The sequence below is a fragment of the Oryx dammah genome, unplaced genomic scaffold (genome assembly GCF_014754425.2).
Source record: "Oryx dammah isolate SB20612 unplaced genomic scaffold, SCBI_Odam_1.1 HiC_scaffold_13, whole genome shotgun sequence".
Classification (NCBI taxonomy): domain Eukaryota; kingdom Metazoa; phylum Chordata; class Mammalia; order Artiodactyla; family Bovidae; genus Oryx; species Oryx dammah.
Window position 1 is genome coordinate 30,537,914 of NW_024070197.1, and position 24,109 is coordinate 30,562,022.

A 24,109-nucleotide genomic window follows, 5' to 3' on the forward strand; every position below is an offset into this window, starting at 1 on the left:
TCTCTACCCCTGGATGCTATCTATCAAATCTGCATCACCCTCATTTTCCTGGAGCCGGGTGGGAGAGCTCACGTCAAATGCTTACATTATCTGTGGAATGAGTAACACTTGTTCCCTTGGCCTCTGCACCCTGAAGAGTTAACAGTTATTAAAATAATTGACAAGCTCTTGGAAATGTCAGGCCTCCACTGTTGAGAATCTAACAACAATTATATTGCACCCAGTGCCTCTGGGCTTTGGCAGTGGATTACTCACTTACCAAAGGCCAGGATCAATGGAACACAACTTCTTTTTCTTAATAACCTCAACCCTGTGGCCCCCCTGAGGCTGGGGTAAACTCTGTGTGCCTCTAGTTTCCGTAAGATGGTGAACTTGGCCAAAGCTGTCATTATACAGAAGCTAGGAGAAAGCCAAGCTTGTGGGATCAGAATGGGTATTAGCACTTAATGCTGTCCTCTTGAATTTCTGCATCTTTTGGCTTTTCCTTCTCCAAGACAGGTTCACGGAACACGTGTGTCTGGGGACATAGTAATAGGTACTCTGGGAAAAGAAGGATTTGTAGTCCAGCAAATTTGAGATCCACCACCTGGGTACTCTCTCTGAGCTACACATAGTACATTAGCCTAGGTAAAGTCAGGAAGTCCTGCAATAAAAATGCCTTCTGAAATTTGCTTTAGTCAGGGACTCTCGGACTCATTTGACAGTAGAACCCCTCATTTAGGGGGTGTGTGAGTGTTCCTTGGAACGCATGTTGGTAAGCACTGTTTTAGGGTGCCTGCAGCTGCTGATGACTCCCAGTTCTGGGCCCTTTGAGATGCTGTAGCTCCTGGTTCTCTAACTTTAGGCTGTCTGAATCCTCTGATGGGCATGTTAAGGCATGGTCTGCAGGGCCTGCCCCCAGAGTTTCTAATACAGTGGATCTGGGATATGCCTGAGAATTTATTTTCTAACAGCTATCTAGGTGATAATGAGGCTGCTGGTCAGGAAGCACACTTTGGGGACCACTTCTCGTAGCTTTAGGTTTTCTAGAAGTGCACATCCAGGAATTCCCATAAAAACTTGATGCATTACTGAATCTCTTGTGAGTGCTGGTTTATCTTATCTGTCAAATGGGAGCATTGCTCACTTCTGGTGTTGTGAGGATAACTGGCCTGATGTGTGGAAGGGGCCCAGAGCATGGGCAAGTGCTAAATTTTAAATAAATCTTAACCTTTGAGGATTTAGATGTTGAAACATACTATAAAACGTCTATAATTAAAACAGTGTGGTACTGGTGCATGAATAGACCTGTGGGATAGACTAGGAAGCCCAGAAGTAGATGTAAGTACATGATAAAGGTGGCATCTCAGTGATTATCCCACTGTATTAGAAACTCTGAAAAATGGGCCAAAGAACTAAATAGACATTTCTCCAAAGAAGACATATGGATGGCTAACAAACACATGAAAAGATGCTCAACATCACTCATCATTAGAGAAATGCAAATCAAAACCACAGTGAGGTACCACTTCACACCAGTCAGAATGTCTGCGATCCAAAAATCTGCAAGCAATAAATGCTGGAGAGGGTGTGGAGAGAAGGGAACCCTCCTACACTGTTGGTGGGAATGCAAACTAGTACAGCCACTATGGAGAACAGTGTGGAGATTCCTTAAAAAATTGCAAATAGAACTGCCATATGACCCAGCAATCCCACTGCTGGGCATACACACTGAGGAAACCAGAATTGAAAGAGACCCATGTACCCCAATGTTCATCGCAGCACTGTTTATAATAGCCAGGACATGGAAACAACTTAGATGTCCATCAGCAGATGAATGGATAAGAAAGCTGTGGTACATATACACAATGGAGTATTACTCAGCCGTTAAAAAGAATACATTTGAATCAGTTCTGATGAGATGGATGAAACTGGACCCGATTATACAGAATGAAGTAAGCCAGAAAGAAAAACACCAATACAGTATACTAACACATATATATGGAATTTAGAAAGATGGCAATGATGACCCTGTATGCAGGACAGCAAAAAAGACAGAAGTATATAGCAGACTTTGGACTCAGAGGAGAGGGTGAGATGATTTGGGAGAATGGCATTGAAACATGTATAATATCATGTAAGAATTGAATCTCCAGTCTATGTCCAATGCAGGATATGGCATGCTTGGGGCTGGTACACGGGGATGACCCAGAGAGATGTTGTGGGGAGGGGGGTGGAGGGGGGTTCATGTTTGGGAATGCATGTACACCCATGGTGGATTCATGTCAATGTATGGCAAAACCACTACAGAATTGTAAAGTAAAATAAAAAATAAATACATTAAAAAAAATAAAAAAATAAAATGGATAATAAACCTAAATGTAAAAAAAAATAAAATTAAAAAATAAAAATTAAAAAAAAACAAAAAAAGAAACTCTGGGGGCAGGCCCTGCAGACCATGCCTTAACATGCCCATCAGAGGATTCAGACGGCCTAAAGTTAGAGAACCAGGAGCTACAGCATCTCAAAGGGCCCAGAACTGGGAGAAAAGATGGATTTTTAAATAAATGGTGCTGAGACGACTGAGACATTTGTAAAAAGATGGCTCCTATGTCACACCATACCCAAGAATGAACTCCAGGTGGCTTAGGGATCTACACGTAAGAAAATGAAACCGTGCATATACTATAAGCATGAATGCTTTGAAACCTCAAGGTAGGAGAACTTTGTAACAGATTCCAAATCCAGCAATAAAAAGATTGATAAATCCGGCTAAAACATGTGTATGACAAAAGCCATGAGAAAACAAAGTCAAAAGAGATCTGACGACATGGAGAAGATATTCAAAACATATCACAAAGGATTAATATTCTTGAAGAATTCTTAAAAATAGACGAAGAACCAAAACTCCAATAGAAAAATGAGAAAACTATCCAAACAGACAATTTACAGAAGAGATTAAAGTGGCACTGAAAGATAGGAAAAATACCCGAATTCACTCAGAGAAATATAGATGCTATGGTCTAAATATTCGTGTCTTCCCCCAGATTCATATGTTGAAAACCTAATGTCTAAGGTGATGGTGTGAAGAAGAGGGACTTTATGAGCAGGATGATTAGGTCATGAAGGTGGACCCCTCTCAGTTGGGATTAGTGCTTTGGTAAGAGACCCCCACAGAGGTCCCAAGCCCCTTCTACCATATGAGGCAACAGGGGGACATAGGCAATCTGCAGTCTGGAAGAGGACCTTCACTAGTAACCCAACCATGCTGGTGCCATGATCTTGGGCTTCCAGCCTCCAGAACCCTGAGATTTAAATGTCTGTTGTTTATAAGGCCCTCAGCCTTTGGTATTTTGTTATAGCAGCCTGAACAGACTAAGACAGCAATTAAAAGAATACCGAGATACTTACTAGACTGGCAGAAAAAAAAAATGCGCACAGCTCAACACGTTCTGTTGTTGAGGCTGTGGGGAAACATTCTCATACATTACCGGTGAGTATGCAAGTTTGTACAGCCCTTCTAGAGGGAAATTTTGACAACACCTCACAAACTACATATGTACGTACATACATCTTGATTGTGATCCAGCAACCCTGCTTCTAGGATGTGAAAATATATCTGCACAAGGTTATTTACTGCAGCATTGCTCGTAACTGCAGGATATTGAAGAGAGCCGAAAGACTCATATGAGAGAGAGAGGCTAAATAGGCCGTGGCACATCCGTACAGTGCAGCGGCATGCAGCCGTGAAGTAGAGTGAGAAGGCGCTCTCTGAACAGATGTGATTGAGGTTTCCGGGACATGCTGTTCAGGGAAGAAAGTAGTGTCCAAATGAGTTCCCAGAGTATGCTCCTGCTGCTGCTGCTGCTAAATCGCGTCAGTCGTGTCCGACTCTGCGACCCCATAGAAGGCAGCCCACCAGGCTCCGCCTTCCCTGGGATTCTCCAGGCAGGAACGCTGGAGTGGGTTGCCATTTCCTTCTCCAATGCATGAAAGTGAAAAGTGAAAGTGAAGTCGCTCAGCCGTGTCCGACTCTTTGTGACCCCATGGACTGTAGCCCACCAGGCTCCTCTGTCCATGAGATTTTCCAGGCAAGAGTACTGGAGTATGCTAGCCTAAGAAAAATACACTGATGTATAGGGCGGACAGGAAAGATAACCCAGAAGATACGCAGGTTGGTGGGAAAAGGCTGGAAAGGAAGAAAAATGAATGGGTTCAGCGTTGCTGGGATGAGAGGGGAATGTACTCAGTGAATAAATCATTTTGGGTAACTCGACTTTTAGAACCATAGTAATGTCTCACATACCACCCCGCCCCAAATAAACAGTTGACTAGGATAGAGGGGAACGGAAGATGGAATGCAAACACAGATCGAGCACAAGCGAGTAATGACCACAGTGAAGGTGCTGGGAAGAGCTAACTGAAGTAACCCTGGAAAACTGTATCTAGATTGGACACAAGAGGAGTAGAGGTAAAAGTTACTTCACGTTAAGTGCTGAAATACAGTTATTAAAAGTATTTCTCGTAGGGATATATTTAGCAATTCTGAAACTACACTAGAATCAATTTAGTAGACTCAATAGACTAAGTAAATAATCTGTAGATTCTGAGAGCTGTGTTCTCAGAGCTGTTAGAAAGATATGTCTACAAACAAGAGGAAGGGTAGAATAAATCCTGTGGCAGTGGATTAGAATCAGAGGTCTCAGTGTGAACTCATGATTTTAAAATTACATAATAGCTAGATATGGAACTATAGCTATGTGTGCGTATGCATGGGTTAGTATACAAATGTGTTTCCTCACTCTGTCCTGTGAGTGGGCTTAGAAGCAGTGACACCCAGTAACAATGTGTAGACCTGGCACTTAGATCTTGGTCTCTAAACATTCTCTAATACAAGGAACCAGAGATCCTAGTGGTTTATTCCAGGGATGAGCAGGTAAATATCACCAGTAACAACATCCATGGACATCATACATCCTTTGATAAGATGCACTGAGGACAGAGTGTCCTTTTTTTTTTTTTTTTTAATGGTGGTATTCCTGCCCAAAATGTCTAACCTCACTCCAGCCATAAAAACACCAGACAAACTCAAACTGAGGGACATTCAACAAAATAACTGAACGGTATTCAGTTCTGATCAAAAGCATAAAATCATCAAAGACAAGAAAAAGAAACTATTACAGATTGGAGGGGATGAAAACTCACAAAGGTAATGTGAGATCCTGGAGAGGATCCTGGAATAGAGAAGGATATTAATGCAAAAACTGGTGTAATTTAAATAGAGTTTGGCTCAGTGGTAAAGAATCCACCTGCCAATGCAGGAGACATGGGTTCAGTTCCTCAGTTGGGAAAATCCCCTGGAGAAGGAAATGGGAACTCAGTCCAGTATTCTTGCCTAGAAAAGTCCATGGAGAGAGGAGCCTGGCTGTCTATAGTCCAGGGAGTCGCAGAAGAGTTGGACATGACTTAGCGACTAAATAACAACATAGTTTGATAATAATTGTATCAATATCAGTTTCCTGTTCTTGATGACCATACTGTGGTTATGTACAATGACAGTTTCAGGGGCAGCCAGGTGAGGGAGAGAAGGAAATTCTTTGTGCTATTTTGCAACTTTTTTCTAAGTCTAAAGTTACCTTAAAATGACTCCTTTCATGGGAAATGAAAACAGAACACTACTATAAAGATTATAACCCCCCAGTTTTAATACACGTATGTGTGGAAAGACAGACTGAAAGGAACTGCACCCACAGCCTAACACTAGGCATCTCCAAACGGTGAACGTGATGGTCTTTTTGGCTTTTGTGTTCACATTCACCTGCCTTCTCTGTTTTCTACCCATTTGACGGTTTCATTTGTTGGAGACTTGGAAACACTGGTGAATGAGACAAGTGTCTCCCTCATGGAGCTTATATCCTAGTGCATGAAAAGGAAGATGAATAAATGCATTGAAGATACCTTTGTGCAGAAAGCTGAGCTAAGCTGATGTGATTGGTGGCCAGGGAAGGCCTCTGTGAGAAGGTGACGTATAAGGTGAGATGTGACTAACAAGAGAGGATGGGGAGGAGCGTGCAGTGGGCAGAGGGCAGAGGGAACAGTCTTCACAGAAGCTGTGAGGTAGGGGTGGATTTAGCTTGTTCAAGAGCCCAGAAGAAGTCTGGGTACCTCGGCTGCAGGGGGTTTAATGGGGAAGGGGGCATGAGGGGATGTCAGAAGGGTAGGACGTGCCCTGCCTATGGGGCTTGGTATGGCCTTGGGAGCCCCAGGAAAGAGTGGAACACCCAAGTCACGATGGAATCTAGGTTTTAACAGAATCCTCAGCAGCTGGATGGAGCTGACTGCCAGGGGTGAGGGTGAAGGCTGGGAGACCAGGGAGGCGACTGGTGTCCTCCAGGGATCTGAGTGGGAGGCCTTGACAGCTCAGTCAGGGGCTCAGCCTTCTGTGGAAGGAGGAGGGACGTGGTCAGATTTGGTTCTTGTCGTGACAGAGAACTATCGTTGGATGAAGGATGTGAGAAAGAAATCAGGAAGGATGTCCACCTTGGGCTTCAGCTTTCCAGTAAGTGGGGAATACTGGGGGCAGGAGCCTGCGGAGAGAGCAGGTTGTGGTTTGGGACTGAGCCTATTTATTATGTTAATAATCAGAAAGTAATGAATAGAGAATGGAGAGGGGCTGTGAATCAGACCCAGGACTAGGTGCCCTGGTGGCTGTGGTTCCCAGGTCGGTCCCTGCTCTCACCTCATCCCTTCTCCTGAGGTTCCTGACCCTCTTTGTGCCCAGCCCAGCCTGTTCCTAGCCTGGTCCTGATGTTCTTCTTCCCTAGGATGGAGGCTTATGGCTGGGGTCTGCTCCAAAACCACCACTCTCACCTCCACTGGCTCCAGACACTGACAGCTCACCAGTTTGGGTGTTGACGGCTGGGTGCTATGCGGAGTAATTGGCACGAGTAGCTCGGAGGAAGGATGGATGGATGGATGGATGCCTTACCAGTATGCCTCTCTCTCCCCAGAGACTGCTTTCTGATTTGTCTCAAAGTCTGTGTAGGGCCTGACCAGCTGTCGGGTTGGGAGGGAGGTGGGGCCAGTGTTTCTTAAATCCTTCCCTCCTGTGGTACCCCTTGATTTGGGGACTGAAAATGGTAGAGTCATATGCTCGGCTCTGGGGACAATAAGGCAGGCACCAACATTTATTAAGCACCTGCTGTATACCCAGGAGAGGCCTTTGCATTTATGGTCAGTCACTTAGTTGTGTTCGACTCTACGTGATCCCCATGGACTGTAGCCCGCCAGGCTCCTCTGTCCATAAGATTCTCCAGACAAGAATACTGGAGTGATTGGCATGCCCTCCTCCAGGGATCTTCCTGACCCAAGGATCGAACTCAAATTTCCTGCATTGGCAGGCAGATTCTTTACCACTGAGCCACTTGGGGAGCCCCAGAAAGGGCCTTTACCACCCTCTTTATTATGAACTTTCCTGTTCACCACCACTCTCAGGGGTAGGTGTCCTCCTTCCCACTGGACAGAAGCAAAGCTGAGGGGCAGGGCCTGGGTGGGTGCCACCTGCCCCTCCATAGAGAGGCTCTCAGCTGGAGAGGGAGACCACTCTCTCTTGGGCCACTGTGAGGGATGCCCGTGTGCCTGTGTGTACATGTCCCTGGTTGCACCCACTTGTGTGCATGAATGCGTGCATATGTGGGTGCAGGAAAGGCTGGTGGAGGGGCACCCCCACTCCACGCAGCCTGGATGATGGAGCCCCAACCCTGGATGCAGAGCAGGCCTGTGAGCTCATCCTGGGCTCCCGACTGTGGCCTTGCTCTCTGTGAACCAGAAGTTAGCTGAGAGAATAGGGAGGCTGACAGACGACCCTGAACAGATGGAGGGCGGATTACACATCTGCTTGTCTACACAGCTGTCATATAATCTGCCCTGTGACAGGTGCCTGAAGGATGCCAAGGGAGGCTGCCGGTCAGAGATGCAGGGTGATGGTGCTCCCAAGGTCACACGCTGAGCTGGGATGTGAAGGGCACAGGAAGCGCCCCCACTCCTGAGGTCGGCGGTGTACACACACCTCCTAACCCGTCTCAGCTCCCTGTGAGGCAGATCTGACATCACCCCCACTTTGCAGACAAGGAAGCATGGCTCAGAGAGGTGTGGGGAGTGGCCCAGAGTCACACAGTCTGTAGGTGGCAGGGCTGGGTCCTGAGGCCAGCTGGGATGAGCAGGCTGGTCCCCGTGGCTGACATGCTGGGGATTTGGCTGGTGTCCCCACTGTGGTTCCAGACCCATCATTTCTTCAAGTGTCATCTTCCTGGAAGAAGAGTGGTTGGCTTAGGGAGTCCGACCCTGTTCCCTCGGAGTGACATGCTCATCTATGGCTCGTATAGGATCCTCGTGTGGGAACTGGTTCCTCCAGCCCCTTAAGGGGGACGTAGTGAGCACTGGGGCCTCTTGTACATGAAGTGGAGGACTGCGGAGACCTCCAGAGCAGAGCAACTTTACCGTCCGGGCTGCAGCCTTCGGTGGCTGGCTCTGGCCCCATGAGAAGCTCCGATTGTCTCTCCTCCTCCACCCTGGGGCAAGGGGTGTCTGCCAGACAGCTTGCTGGAGTTGAGGTTCTGAGGAGGTGGGTGAAGTGCTCACAGAGCTCTTCCATCTCCAAGGAAGCACTTGGAGGCTCAGTATCCATGCCAAGGGCAGCTGGATCCGGCAGAGCATCTGGCTTTGGGGCTAAGGAATTCTCTGACAGACAGGACCCGGGCCTCTGGCAGAGCTGGCTGGGGACGGTGGCCCCTTTACACTCAGAAGCCCTGTCGGGGACCCAGGGCTGCCCACCACTGCTACCAGAGGCGGCGGCCACCTCCGCTGGAGCTGGGCTGGGCCCAGGGCCTGGGCCCTGGAGTTGCTTCTCTTCCTGGCTGCTCCAGGGCTGGTCCCAGGGGAGCAAGGGTGTTCGGTGCAGCGCGAGGTCACTGTAGCAGGTCAGGAACTCCTCACTGTCGGAGCATGTGCTGGCACGGTGCAGGGAGCCCAAGGGGCCCAGGGGCCCAGTCAGGAGTCCGTGGGGGGCTGTCAAGACCTCAGGCAGGTTCAAGGCCACAGGCAGAGAGCAGTGAGCATCAGGGAGTTCGGCCAGAGTGCTCTCGGCTCTCACTCCTGCTGAGGGATCCGGGCCAGGCTGGGCCTCCCACAGGGCCTCCTGCAGCCCCGTCTCTGAGCCAGGCCTATGGTGGGGCCCCGCCACTCTCTCTCTGCCCGGCCCGAGGAGCTGCCTGCCCTGGGTCCTGAGAACGGCCTCACACGCGACTCTTGTCAGGAAGATCTCAAACACCATCTGTTTGGTGTCCTCCTCGCTGATAGCCTGGACCAGGGAAAACTCAACCTCAGAGGTGGCCATATAGCCCAGCCGGCCCAGGAAGGTGTGCAGGGTGTGTTCTGAAAGCACAGGCCGCACCCAGTAGGCAAAGCTCCCTGTGTACGTCTGAAACAAACAGGGGTGCTCGTTAGGGTGGGACACGCAAGAGCAGAGTGGCTGCGAGGGGAAGGATCAAAGACTGGCACAGAGGCTCCTGAGAAGCAGGAGGGCCAGGGCATGGGGCCTTAAGGAAACCTGGCCCACAGGCATGTCACCCCTGTCCCATTTTACAGAAGGACACACTAAGGCCCAGAGGCAGGACTTTTGTCTCAAGTCACACAGCAGAAGAAGGAGCCAGCCGGTGCCCTGGCCTGGAGCCAGAAGCGATGAAAGCTTTCCAGTGGCTTTCCACAGCCCAGGTCTTTCCCTTGTTTCCTGTGGGCTCCTTGTTGCCTGTTCTTTAGAGAAGCAGGAGAGCCTGGTGGTTTGGAGTGGTACTGTCTGAGTCTGAGTCCTGTCTGGGCTGCGTATTAGCTGGTGACCACAGAGCAATTTCCAGGTGGTGCTAGTGGTAAGAACCTTTCTGCCAATGCAGGAGACATCAGAGACTCCGGTTCGACCCCTGGGTCGGGAAGATGCCCTGGAGAAGGAAAGGGCAACTGACTCCAGGATCCTTGCCTGGAGAATCCCATGGACAGAGAAGGCTAGTGGGCTCAGGGTGGTAGGATGGAAAAGAGTTGGTGACAACTGAAGCGACTCAGGCTACAGATCAGTTGCATTAAACTCTTTAGCCCTCAGTTTCCTCAACTGTAAAATGGGACCAATGTCAGTGGGCATGACAGACACATTGTTTCCTCCTCCCGAGACCCTCTCTCCCAGGGTAGTGGCGACACCTACCTTCAGGGACCTGATTTCCTTCCTCCAGGGAAACAGGAGCAGGTGGATAGAGACCAATTCCAGGAACTCCAGCGCCCGCACAAGTTTGTGGTCGATATGCTGGGCAGAGCGGGGAGCCCCCGAGTCAGGGGCCACCTCCTCAGGCAGGTAGAGTTGAAGAGGGGGCCCTATGTCCAGGAGCTGCTGGGCCCTGCTGGTGAGAGCGGCTTGCCTGCAGACCCCGAGCCGGCCCTCTCCTGCCCCGTCCAGGTAGAAACTGATGAGGTCTTCGAGGAGGGTCTCAAGAGCGTCCTCTTTGGTGCCCGGTGCCTGGGGCCAGCTCATGGCGGCTGTGAGGGGCTGGAGGCAGACTCCCGAGGCCGCCTAGGCCGGCCCGCCTCTGTCCCGCCCTACGGCTCAGTCAGGAAGCCCAGGAGGAAGTTGTGTTTGCAAAAGAGAAAGCAGGGCCTTGTATGGTCTGGCGCTACTCCTCATCCTGGAGCTGGCCGGGGCTGCGGCCAAGCAAGGAGGCTTTGTGGGTGCAAACCCCGGCATCCTGCCATGGGTGGGATGGTTCTGAGGTGTGTTCTACCCTGTGTCTGAGAGGGTCCCTCGTGGGACCACGCCAGTTGTCCACAGCAACAACCTGCTCATAAGTTCGTCCCTGTGGATTCAGTTCCCTCCCTTGTCTTAGTTCCCCGGTTCCTTCACTGTGCTTCCTGGGATCACCTCCCACAGAAACTGCTTAGACCCAGAGGTTGAATCAGGCACAGGTTTTTGAGGGGGTTGAGATGGACCAATCACCTGTGCACTCTCATCTAGCCTTCATCCCTTCCCTCCTTCCTTCTCCTCTCTCCTTCCCTCCCCCTTTTCCCCTCCTTCCTTCCTTCCTTCCTTTCGCCTACTACTTAATTCAGTGATGATTCACTCATTCATTCAGCCACTCGGTGACTCACTCCTTCCTTCCACATGGGTCTGCATTTCTCAAAGTGTGCTCCACAGAAGAACACTTGTCTGGGGGCTCGTAATCTCCCATGAGTGAAAATTTCCTGTGGCCAAATGCATTTGGGAACTGCTGGATTAAAGAAGATCCCCCGGCTAGGATGGGCGACCTGTGTGCTGTTTCCTGACTTCTCAGGCCCTGGGTTCTTTCAAGGTTCTCTCCTGGTGCTTGGGGTAGTACCGCCGGAGGCCCATGTCCTTCCACACTTCCGAGGCAGCTGGGAGCCTGGCCTCAGTGGCTCGCTGTCTGGAGAGCCTGTTGGAAGGTACGGTGGCTATGCACGAGCTGGCTGTGACCTGGCAGTCACACAGCCGAGGTAGATCTGGCTCTTGACCATCACTGGCTTTCTAGGAGGCTCTGCTGGCCTCCTGCCCCTCCAGTCACCAGGAAGGGCGTCTGATCTGCCAGGCGCTTGGCCTTGGAGCAGCCTCAGACCTGGGCTGGCCGCACCCAGGGTCTCATTGCTCCCAGCCCCCGACTCTCCTGCCACCTTTTCTAAGCTCAGTGGCCAGAGCGTTCCTACCCCTCCCATTGGGAACTTACTTCCCAATGGGAGGGCTGCTTGGGAATGGTTCTCTCGGCTAGTCTGAATCCATCATCTGAGGTCCACTGGTAGGGATGCTAGTCTCTGACACACAATAGTTCACCTGATCCTGAACCTCGGCAAGATTAGGTAACTGGCCCAGGCCACATCTGTTCACCCTTCTGGGTAGGAGACATAGGTCAGCATGGATGGGAGACTGCTGGTGGACGTTTGGCATCCTGCTTTGACTTAGGGTAGGCTGGTGGGGCATGGGCCCTGAAACCGAGAGAAGAATGGGGACTGGCTCAAGGTCCCAGGAGGCGGGCTGGATGGATGCCTTGTTGTGGTCTGGCTGAGGCTGTGACCTCGGGGCCTGAGGCCTGCAGACCTGGGAGTCCTTGAAGAGATGCTGAACGGGCACAGGTGGGCTGCAACCTTTGTGCCCAGCCCTCCGCCCTGAAACACCAGGCCTGCCCCGGGCAATTGGTCCCAGTCGAGAGAGCTCACCTGGGCTTGGGGAGGAGCACTGTGAGGTCAGCAGAGCCAAACCCCGGATGGGGCATTCGCTCTCTCGGGTGATGACGCTGTGGGTCCTTCCACCGCTCGTGCCCTGAGCCTGGTCAGTCTTTGGGGGACACTGACGATGATACCTGACTGTGAGTGTGGGTGGCCTTGGGGTGGGACCTCTGGGTGTGTGAGCTCTGAGTGTGAGGGGCACAGTGTGTGTGTGTGAGCTGTGTGTGCCGCAGGTAGTGTAAACTGAGTGATGCTGCACACGAGTGTGTGACTGAGTCTCTAGGAAGTTGATATGAGAGACCCCTGTGTGTGCATACGTGGGTGGGCTTGGCTGGTGCAAGACAGCAGTGTCCCAAGGGGCCGCTGTGGTCGGCCGTGCTTGGTATCCGCCCTGTTCCTCCCTCTCTCAAGGGATTCCTGCTGCTCCCAGAGGCTGTGGAGGGCACTGTGCTCATGCTTGATGGCCCGGTGGCAGCCCACACAGACCAGGGTGATGGCCTCAGCTGAGGTCTCCGGTCTGAAGACCTGGGCCAGAGGAGCTGCTCAGCTGCACAAGGTGGAGCAGCTTGGCTGAAGGGCAGCCTCAGACAATGATCCTTGAGAATCTGAGAGCCATGTGTGATTAATCCACCTCTCTCCCCATTGGCTGACTAACCCTGAGGCAAGCTCCACTCTGGCTCTCGGAGTTGCCAGGGGGACGGAGTGCAGTTGCCCACAGCGGCGACCAGCTCGACAACACCCTGCCTGGACTTTCCACCCTTCCCAGTTTCACTTCCCACTCCCTGGTGCTGTTTCTGGGGTCACCTTCCTCATCAACCCCTTGCACCCCCATCGTGTCCCGGGGCTGGTCCTGCCCTTCTTCCTGTCCCCACTGTCCTGGGAATTTAGCTTCACTTCCATCTTCTTGGGGCCCCAGTGAGCCCCACTGCCCAGTGCTCATGTGAGCCGAACCCCTCAGGACCCCCTGGCAGAGAGAGGCATCCAGTCTCCTCCTAGGAGTGTGAGGAACTTGGATGTGGTGCCATAGTGTGTCAGAGTGGACACAAGGCATGCTGTGAATGGAGGAGGTGGAGAACACTGAGCTTGATAGCCCCTGGGGGGCTGTGGGATCCTGAGCTTGTTTGCTTTTGGAACTGTGTGTGGGTGTGGGGTTGTTTGGTTGGGATTGCCATGGGTACCAGGTGAGCTGGGCAGCACCACCATGAAGGCTGCCACATTCATTCCCAGAAGGGGCCTCAGGGTACAGAGGTGGCACCTGAGCTGTGCACCGTGGTGTTTAGGACAGGGGAGTGGTTATTTTGCATACCGTGAGAGGTGCTGAGCTATCTGGCTGTGCCTAGAGAGATGCTGATGGAGGAGCCTGGTAGGCTGCAGTCCATGGGTCGCAGAGTCAGACACGACTGAGCAACTTCAATTTCACTTTTCACTTTCATGCATTGGAGAAGGAAATGACAACCTACTCCAGCATTCTTGCCTGGAGAATCCCAGGGATGGCAGAGCCTGGTGGGCTGCCCTCTATGGGGTCGCAGAGAGTCGGACACGACTGAAGCGACTTAGCAGCAGCAGCAGCAGCAGCAGAGAGATGCTGCGGGGTGGGGGTGGGGGGGCCGGCAGGAATGATTCCTGTAAATGGAATGCTTGAACGGTTTAAACCTCATGGAACATCCTGAGGGTGGAGGAAAAGCCCAGGACCAAAACAAGTTCTGTTACAACTACGAGTGTCCGCAGGCAGTGGGTTAGAAACTGGGAGAAGGGAATTTGCGTCTTTCAGGGGCTGACTCACTGGCTTTGAACAGTGGCGGCAGGCAGCCAGCAGGTGGCAGTGTGGGCTTGCAGTGGGACCCAGGACAGGCTGTACTGTCCTTCAGGATCGCACCCCACTTTCAGGGCACTTGGGGGTTTAGGACTATGCTAATGGACTCTACCTGAATTCGAGTAGGAGGGAAGAGTGACAGAGAAAAGGAGCCTGTCAGACAAGGGATCAACAACAAAGGCCAAAGTCTTATAGAAAGCAGAGACAAAATTTCTGAAAGGGGGAGAAAATGACTTATTTCAGTCATTTCAGCCTAATTTCCTCCCCCACACCTTCCCCCACCGCTTCCGGATGGTCAAAGCTGTCAGAGTGTGGAGTGAAATGCCAGTCTTCTGGTGTTCCTGGAGCCAAGTCCTGCAAGTTTATGGCTTGTCTTGGCGGCAGTTACACTGGCCAAGTCTTGGAGAATCGATGCCATGTTTTAGAGAGGTTTAAAAGAAATTACGGCTTTTTTAAGAATCCACTTGCCAAGCAGGAAACGTGGATTCAATCCTTGGTCCAGGGAAGTTCCCCTGGAGGAGGACATGGCAACCCACTCCAGGATTCCTTTCTGGAAAATCCCACGGACAGAGGGGCTTGGCAGGCTGTGGTCCACGGTGTCGCCAGGAATCAGATACAACTTGACCACTAAGCAACAACAGCAAATTAACTGGTGTAAGTCACCGACTACCCACATATCCCTGTCCGAGAAGAATAAAAAGGTTTCAGTGACTGCTGATTTTCAGAAAGGTAACATATTTTCAGTGTGCTGATTTAACCCTTTCCTTAAAGTGTCAGATGGTGCCAACCCCACCATGGGCTCCTTATTCAGGTTACTTCTTACAACATTTTTTATTGATATATTTATTTTGAACACAGAAAAGATACACTGTTGCTTATTTAGCGCTTAATCCAGGGACAAGAAAAGCTGCTGGGCTCCATCCCTTCAACACTGATGAGCATGTGGGGGTTTTTGTCTCCCCCCCCAACACCGGCACTCTCTAGGGTTGCAGAAGCAAGCTGTGTTTCTTAAAAGAACCTCAGCCCTGGAGTGCATTTTAAAGGCTATACAGTACAACAGACAAGAGATTATTTTTTTTGCCTAGAAAACAGTACACCACAAAGGTGGACAGAACAATACACCACAAAGGTGGCGTGTAAACAAGGTCCCTTCCCCGGGCAGAGTTAGGGGCGCCAGGATGCTACAGAACCTCTGGGTGGATTCCTTTCAGTTCTGCACCAGAAGAAATGCTATTTCTACAGAAAATAAGATTCACGATTGCCTTCCTCGCCACCTCTCTTCTTAAGAAAGGGATTACTAAATTGTCTTAGCCCTTTATTGGAGGAATGGAAATGTTGGGGGGGGAGGCTGGTTGGGGCTGCTGCAGTGTAAGGAGCGGGTGGGGCGGGAGGCGGGGCGGGTTGGGGGACTGCCGCTGGTGGTGCTGGCGGGGACACTGCTCTTTACGGGCGCTGGGCTGCCACCCTCATGCAAGCTGCGTCTGCAGGCATCGGCTCTGTTACCTGCGCGGTCTCTGATGGAAATTGCTAGGATTCAGGGGCCAAGGTCTAAGTCTGTTTACAACCAGGCCCACGTACTCCTTTCTGCGGTAGCCCCAGCAGCAAGGCTAGGATGCAACCACTGGTCCTCTCGCGGTGGCACGGTGGGGCCCACATCCCCTTGATTTCATTTGCGCCAGCACTGTGGAGGGCAGACCAGAAGGTGCTGGCTCCCAACTCCCAACCCTGAGCCCCCACCCAGAGAGCCAGCACTGCTCCTGGGGTCCATCTCCAGCCCACTTGAGCTTAGGCCATGAATGGTGTGCAGGGCATGCACCTAGCGAGGGGCTGCTTCTCTGCCTCAGCGCCTGTCCCCAGGCAGGCCCCACCCCCTCTTCTTTGAAGACCCTCAGTCCCAGGCAGTGGTTGGACGGACATAGGCACAGTCGTGACCCACTACCACCACCCCACCCCCACCACCGCATGCCCGCTGAGGGCCCGGTCCATCACTTGTGGCTTGGAGTGGGGGCTTTGGAGATGACTCCGCTAGCACCACCAGGCGGAGGGTGCTGGGCTAGGGATGGGGCGGGGTGAGGCGAGGGTCTCCAGGTTGTGCCCGGACCCCCCGTCCCATGTCCCTCACCCTGTAAGTGGCAGGTGCTGTGGCTCTTCTGCCCTGGGGTGGGGACATAGAGACAGCGTGGAGCCGAGCCTCACTGAGGCCTGACCCGCCAACCGGGAGGACCAGCTGCCTCCTGGGGGCGGGGGGGTGAGTTTGGGCAGGCAGCTGACCTGGGATGGCTGAGCAGCTTCTGGGGGTCAGAGTCAGTGTTGGGGCCCAGCCTGCCCAGCGAGGGCAGGGCAGACGGCCTGGGGAGAGGGCAGAGTGAACCCCAGCCCCTTCTCTGCCCCCTTTCTCCCAGCACTGGCTCCAGGGGCGTCACTGGCAGGCTGGGGAGGAGACTGGAGGTCAGGAGAGCTTCATCTGCAATGAAACCTTCACAGGTGGGATTGTGTATCTGGCGGGGGGGGGGGGAGACCTGTGTGTGTGTGCACGCCTGTACATGTGAGGGACATGTCTGGATGTGTGCGTGCACATGGGTGTGTCAGTGTGTGTCTGTCCAAGTTGTGTGTATATGTGTGCATGTGAGGGTGCCATGTGAGCATCCGTGTGTGTGTGTGTGTGTGTGTGTGTGTGTGTGTGTATACACGCCTCTGTGTGCCTGAAAGATGTGACTCAGCCCTGAGGGGCCGGCAGGACCTGACCACCAGGTCGCTCACATGATCCGCTCTGGGCCCAAGGCCGGGGCCTGGGTTGGGGCGGGCGAACCCTGGGAGCTCTGCAGGCCTGGCTGTGGTCCAGGCAGTGGCAGCCGGCCTGATGGGGGGCTGGCCCCACACACAGCCTCGTAAGGGGGCAGGGTGTCCATGGAGACAGTGCGGAGGCCACTCTGGCCCTGCGGCCTCTGCGCCTGCTGGTGTCGGCCAGGGCTGTGGCCACCGCCCGCATCCAGGGCGCCGTCCAGCTCGGGGCAGGAGTCGGTCAGTGAGTAGGGGGGCGGGGCATCCGTGGGGACGTACAGCTGAGTGGCGCCCGGTCCCACACACTCCTCGTAACTGCAAGAGAAGAAGCTCCCTCAGGCCCTGTGCGAGCTGGCGTCAGTGGCAGGTAGTGGGGTCTCCCCGCCCAGGGCTAGAGGCCTAGCCACAGTGACAGGCTGCCCTGGAATGAAGCAGGCCAGGCCTTGGTCCCACTGACTTCAGTGAGACCCCTCCACACCCTGGGGAGGGGCACCAAGCACATTGAGACCTGGATTCTGGCCCTGACTCAGCCCCGGTGTCCCTGTGAACACAAGTGAGTGAGTCACCAAATGCTGGGTCCCAGATCTCTTAGAACAGCAGCTGCCACTGCCGAGGCATCTCCAGGTGGGGCTCCCAGTGTGGGGAGTGCTGGTGGGGGCAGTCAGACACTCCTTGGTCTCAGGTCACCCCAAAGTGCTCCTTCAAGGGTTAGGGAGGACTTCCTGGAGGGTCCTCTGAACTTGAAACTGCAGGGCAGAAAATCACCCGTCCTCCCAGGAAAGTCCATCCCTCCCAGTGACCCTGGGGGGAGGGGGCGGTGGTGGTAAAGAGTAAAAAGGTGATGGGGAGGACAGGGCTGTGTGCAGGGCGCAAGGGGGGTCCCCTGGATGGGAAGTGCTCTTCCCAGGTCCTAAGTGGTGGGTGGCAATGGCACCCCACTCCAGTACTCTTGCCTGGAAAGTCCCATGGACAGAGGAGCCTGGTGGGCTGCAGTCCATGGGGTCGCTAAGAGTCGGACATGACTGAGCGACTTCACTTTCACTTTTCACTTTCATGCATTGGAGAAGGCAATGGCACCCCACTCCATATTCTTGCCTGGATAATCCCAGGGACGGGGGAGCCTGGTGGGCTAATGTCTACGGGGTTGCACAGAGTTGGACACGACTGGAGTGACACAGCAGCAGCAAGTGTGGGTGAGGTGCCTGAGAGTGGCTGCCAGGACAGGACCCAGAAGAGAATCCCCCCAGGACAGGGCCACCTGGTGGGCCATGAGCGTAACTGGAGACAGTGACACCTGTCCCAGTGGGTGTGATCGGGACTTCAGGGGTTCATACTGAGGGTGACAGAGGATGAGATGGCTGGATGGTGTCGCCAGTGCAGTGCACGTGAATTTCAGCAAACTCCGGGAGATGGTGAAGGACAGGGAAGCTCACTGCGCTGCAGGGTGTGCTGCAGTCCACGGGGTCGCAAAGAATCGGACAGGACTGGGCAACTGAGCAGCAACCAAGGGGCTCGGGCTGGACCCTCCACCTCAGCTCCTCACCCATCCTGGAGCAACTGAACTGTTCTTCTTTTCGCCTTTTGGAGTGGCCTTCGGTGACATCTGCTGAGTCAGGCCCCACCTCACTCGGTCAGGAGGGTGAGGAGATGGCCACGCCCACTGAGCAGATGTGTTCTGCATTTGTACCATCTGGGGTGTTGCCAGTCCCCGTGGAGGCGGGGCTTCCTGTCCGGAGCCCCGCCCTCTCAGGCCCTCCTGCCGCCCCTGCGTGGCCTCCTTACCCGGGTGGAGAGTCTGGGTACAGCTCTCGGAGCACCATGGCATCCACGTCCCCATCAGAGCTAAGGTCCAAGGGCGGAGGCCAGTCCTCGGCGGGGCTGCAGGCGTAGCGCATCCTGTGGCTCGGGCGGCCGTAAGTGTGCCCGTCGGACACTGCAGGGAATGGACGGACATTCGGCCTGAGTCTCAGGCTGGCGCCAGGGAGTCTGCCTGCGGCCACTGAGATTCTGTTCTTTCCAGCTCACTATCCTGTCCCTCCCTCACCATGAACAGCTGCCTTCATCCCCTCAGCGAGCCCCAGAATATGAGTGCCAGTGCTCTGCTGGGTGTGTGTTGGGAGTGGTCACAGAGAGGAAGCAGAGCTGGCCCGGGCCTGGTGGGGCTCCCAGGGTGCTGAGCAGCCTGTCCTGGGGACAGCCAAGTCGTGAGCAGCACATCATGAGCTTTGATAGGTGTCGTACTAGGGCTGTGGGAGCAGAGAAGGGCCCGACCCAGCCTGGAGGTCAGGGAGGGCTTCCTGGAGGAAAGGCTCTCAGAACTGAATCTTGTCCAGAATTTAGCCAGGGGGACAGGGGCAAGCCTGGCAGAGGGAACAGAACAGCTCAGGTCAAGGGCGGTGGGCGTGCTAGGAGATGAGAAAGAAGACTGTAGTGTGAACAGGATGCTTTGAGCTGTGGAGAAGGGCTGGGGCATGACAAACGAGGAGGAAGTGTCGGGGAATGAGGACTGCAGAGGTCTCTGGGGTTAGGTCTCCCTCCCTTTAGGTTTCCCAGGGAGAAAACGGGGCTTCTGTGATGAATCCTGGTGACTTCACAGACGACACGGTCTTCTGTTGTTGTTTTTATCACACAAGTACATCAAAGACTCTTGAAATGTCCTGAAGCTGAGAAACATATTTAACTGTGCCTGTGCAGCATCTACCAACAGAATCTTATTTTCTTAGACCTAGTAACACTGCTTAGGAAATGCCAAGGGAGTACAGCCTTCTCATTCTACAGCTGGGGTTCAGAGAGGCTCAGTGACTTGACAAAGGCCACACAGCAAATTATTGGCAGGGCCAGAGGGTGACTGGATGTCCCGGCTTCTAACCCTACAAGCTCTCCACCTCCCAGTTTCCAATAGGTCTGGCAGAGGCTGGAGGACAGTGGGAGCTGCAAAGATGGCTGAGATGTGAGGTCTCCAGACCGCCCTGGCCTCCCAGGTAGCTCCTCCCCTCAGAGGGTGGGGCCTGAAGTAGGCGGGGCTTGTCTCCTTTCGGGGGGGAGTTGCGACCTTTCTTTGAGGTCAACACCACTGTTGGGTTCCCCTTCCCATCTATAGCCAAGAGCTCAGGGTCCTGTGGCTGGCAGAGTGTGCAGCTGGAATTCACGCATAGTCTGTACAACCCCAGAGACTGCTCCTTGCATTCTGCAAATTCTCCACTCTTGACACAATGGTGAGTGGAAAAATCTGGATACAAAACTCCATCTGCGGGTACAATCCCAGGATTATCTACAGAGATCACGGAAGCTCTCAGAAGAAAACTTTCCAAACAGTGGCTCTGTTTGAAGGACAGGAACAGAACCCTTAATTTTTTATGTTTTCTGTATTTTAAAGGTTTTCCGCAGTGATCACACATTACGCTTCTACTAGGAAAAAGGACTCCAATAACATGCTGAGAAGATGCTGAAATGAGATTTGTTTCCTTTCAGGTCACCAGCTGGAGAATGAGAATTTGGGGAAGAAGTTGGGGAAGAAACTGAGGAGAGAGGAAAGCATGAAATAACTGGGTGAGAAGAGAAGCCCCAGACATCCAGGTGGGCAGGGCTCTTAAGGAACAGCTGGAAAGAAACTCCACTCCCTCAACCTGAACTCCCCAAATTCCTTTCTCCTTTACCCTCCTTTGTGTTCTCCTCATCAGCACGCACCCAGATAGTCCAGGGAGACCCAAATCTCTCTCTCCCCTTATTTACCCAAGTTAAGGTGTACCTCTGTTCATTATTCAGCCCCAGTCCAAGGTTAGCAACCTTACACAGGCTCCAGAGAGCAGGGAGGAGGAACTTGCATCCATAAGCTTCACTGTGCGGTAGCCTCAGGATCTTATTCACCCTCACAGGGATTTGAGAGAGGGACACAGTGGGTGCCTCCTTCTTGCAGATGAAGAAACAGAGACGTGAAGTCACTTGCTCTAAACCTCCAGCAAGTGAGAGAGGGCCAGATACATCTCCTAAAACTCAAACTTAGGATCTTTCCATCTTACAGAAAGAGAACAAATTTCTTTCTCTCTTCCTCTCCCTCTTCTTCCTTCTTTCCTTCCTCCTTTCTTCCCCAGTCTCTCTGCCTCATTCCTTCATTCACTCACTCTTTCATTCATTCTCAAACATTCCCTGGCGCCTCTCTCTGCACCTGGCCAGCCTGCAGAAGGGCCCTGTGGGCAGGCAGGGGAGGGCTGACTTGGCCCCGAGGGCAACGGGGAGCCGCTGCATGGCACTGAGCAGAGGTCACAGTTCAATCGTGGTGCTCGTCCCATGGAGAAGGCCTTGGAGGCACCAGGCCACCGGCTGGCAGCTGTGGGGGCTGCAGCATTAGTGACGTGACCCCGAAGCAGGTTGTCTCAAGGGGAAGAGATAATGAAAATAGTTAACATGAACTGGGCACGTACTCATAAACCAGGCGCTGTGCTATTTTAGACCTGACAATAACTTTGGGGCGGGTCCCCATGTACCCATTGTATAGATGACTCACAGAGCTGAGTGACTTTCCTGAGGCTGCTTGGTAAGAAGTGGAGATGAAGGCTGCTGTGGACCCTGGGTCTGAGGTGCCTCTGAGACATAAGAGCCTTGGGGCATCGGGTGAGGAGGATGGGTGGGGCCTGGAGCTGGAGGGTGTGTGAGATGGAGCAGGGGTGGGTCCTCCTGAGAGAGGACCCAGGGCCCAGGGTGGGGCTCTGAGGAACCTTGAGATTCCTCTTCTCAGGAATCTACCAGCAAGTCTGAGAAGAAGCCACCAGAGCGATGGGAGAGAGCCTGGAGAGGCTGAGTCACTGGAGCCAGGGAGGGCGTCTGAAGGACAGAGGGTCCCCCACGGCCAGGAGGCTGCTGCTCGTCGGAGCGTTGTGGGTCTTGTGTCCCCTCCCCCCTGGCTTCTTTCCAAGCCTCCTGGCAGTCCCTGGTGTACCCCCTGAAGGCCGGGGGATGGCATCAGGGCATCAGCACCTCCAGGCCTCCTGCTGAGGCCCCAAGGAGATGCCAAAGCCAGAGCTGAGAACAGAGGCGAGGGCAGGGAGGCGGGAGCCCCGCAGCAGGGTCTCCAGGGCGACAGGGCCGCGGGGTTGCAGTGAGTCAGCCTCAGGCAGCAAAGGCCTGAGCCCAGAGCAGCCTGGTGGCGGCCTGCAGTCACCCCACCTGCTCTGAAGTCAGGGCCGGGGGCTTGCTCGTGACACTGGCCCCATGGCCCCACCACGCACTCAGGACGGACGAGCCTGCCCCGAGGCCTCTCTCTCTCCTCAAGGCCAAGGTCGACCTCTCCACTCAATCTTGGAAATTCCCCTGGCCCTCTCTCCTGAGCTTTAAGTCCCAGGCTCAGGCTCGGGCACATTCAAGCCACTCAACAAGTCCTTCTAACTCCTGGTCTTTAAAATGGGCTACCACAAATCTTGCTGGGAAAATGGGATGGGGAGGTGACTTCCTCTGCTATGGAGTAGGTCCCTCTGGGCTAGGCCCGTGCTGGGCTGTGAGCTCAGTGCGAGGAGAGCTACAGCTGCCCAGCGTCGGGGCACTGCTGGGGGTGGGTGCAGTGCTCAGGAAGTCCTGGGAGTGGGGATCACCCCTGCCTGAGCGGAGGGTGGCAGGAGAGGCAGAGAGGCTCTAAAAGGAGGAGGCATTTGTGCCAGCTCTGGAAGGACAAGCAGGCTTCTGTCATACGGGGAGGTGGTGGGGAATGGCATTCTAAGCACAGGGAAGAGCGCATGCAGAGGCAGGAGGGAGCAGGAAGGAGGCGTCTTGGGTGGGTGAGCAGGAAGGGTAGAGGGCAAGGGTCAGGCTCTGTGAGGTGGGCAGGCTGGCCATCCTGGGCCTGACTGGCTCCATCCTGGGGTGGGAGAGGTCGAGGGTGGTACTGAGCTCCTTGTTGGGGGTGGGCACGCTCTGGGCAGGAGCCTTGTGCTCCTCAAGGGTCAGGCTGGTGCTTCAAGGGCAGGAACAGGCAGGCCTGGTCTCACAGTGGCCAGGGCTGGGGAAAAGCCCTATACCACCCTTTGACCTTCAGCCTCACCCTTGGCAGACAGCTGGGTTTCCCACGCCACTGAGGCATTATGGTGAGTGCCTCTGGGCTCTTCCTGATCACTCAGGACCTCTAGGATGCAGCCTGACCACCCTGTCCCACCCGTGGCAGAGCCGCCACCTCCCTGCTGCCGCCTGGGCGACAATTGGGCAGGGGGCCTGGGGGTGCCCGGGGACGGGCAGCAGCTCACCGTAGCCCTGCTCGTACTCTCGGTGGCGGCGGCGGCGGCGGCGGTGGTGGCGATGGTGGTGGCGGCGGTGGCGGTGGTGGCGGCGCTGGAGCCGGGCTTGCCTGTCCCTGCGGATGCTGCCCACGATGATGGTGATGCAGGAGAGGATGATGACCACACCTATGACTGCACTCGCCACCAGCACGGGGGACACGAGCAGGTGGCTGTGCTCTGAGCTCTCCGAGAACGTGGGGTAGAAGTAACTGGTGCGGTTGTATCGAGCTACTGTGAACAGAGAGAGACACTGAACAAACATCCCGCCCCACACCTTCCTCCTGCCTCCCTGCTGCCCTGCAAGTTATCCCTCCCTCGGTGTGCGTGTTAAGTGACTCCAGTCGTGTCCAACTCTTTGTGACCCTACAGACCATAGCCCACCAGGCTCCTCTGTCTGTGGGATTCTCCAGGCAGGAAAGTGGAGTGGGTGGCTGTGCCCTCCTCCAGGAGATCTTCCTGACCCAGGGACCAAACCTGTGTCTCTTGAGTCTCCTGCATTGGCAGGCAGGCTTTTTACCTCTAGCGCTGCCTGGGAAGCCCTCATCCCTAGGTAAATGGAGGCTATTGTGGCCCATGGACTTTATCCTGACTGCTTCTGCCAGGGAGGAAGGGAGCAGCGCCTTGCCCACATCCTGTCCCCCCCCCCCACATCTACAGGAGCCTTTACTAGTGAGGGTTGACCTCTTCTCCTCTCCCCCAAAGCCTCTGCCCTGGGAGCTCAGCCAACTCACAGATAGGAAAAAGGAAGCTCAGAGAGGGCAGTGGACTTGCTCAAAGTCACATAGCAAATTAGTGGCGGAGCTGAGGCTTGAACCCAAGATCCAGTGCTAGACCAGGACTCTCCTCCACCAAGGCACGAGGTTGGAAAGTCAGTGTGACTTTGCCAAGGTCTTGGGAAGGGATGGCGGATACTCAGGCATTGGAATTTGAGGACAAACCATACTGGTCTCCTGCTTCGGGGGTGAATCCTACCCATGGGACACCAGGGAAATCAGGCGGGCCT

At 53.9% G+C, this 24,109-nt stretch overlaps 2 protein-coding genes across 2 annotated transcripts; both read right to left on the reverse strand.

Moving 5' to 3' along the window:
• Positions 1-7,764: 7,764 nt before the first annotated feature.
• LOC120873316 lies at positions 7,765-10,583 on the reverse strand. The gene is made up of 3 exons (XM_040254122.1): positions 10,229-10,583; positions 8,479-9,457; positions 7,765-7,814 (listed from the first exon to the last, which is right to left on the reverse strand). The coding sequence occupies exons 1-3, from the start codon at positions 10,550-10,552 to the stop codon at positions 7,765-7,767; spliced, it is 1,353 nt and encodes a 450-aa protein (XP_040110056.1). The 5' UTR covers positions 10,553-10,583.
• Positions 10,584-16,694: 6,111 nt separating this feature from the next.
• Positions 16,695-23,374, reverse strand: LOC120872795 (protein BEAN1-like). Its single transcript, XM_040253440.1, has 3 exons — positions 23,074-23,374; positions 18,626-18,776; positions 16,695-17,158 (listed from the first exon to the last, which is right to left on the reverse strand). Exons 1-3 carry the CDS (start codon positions 23,366-23,368, stop codon positions 16,819-16,821), a joined length of 786 nt encoding a protein of 261 aa, XP_040109374.1. The 5' UTR covers positions 23,369-23,374; the 3' UTR covers positions 16,695-16,818.
• Positions 23,375-24,109: the final 735 nt, after the last annotated feature.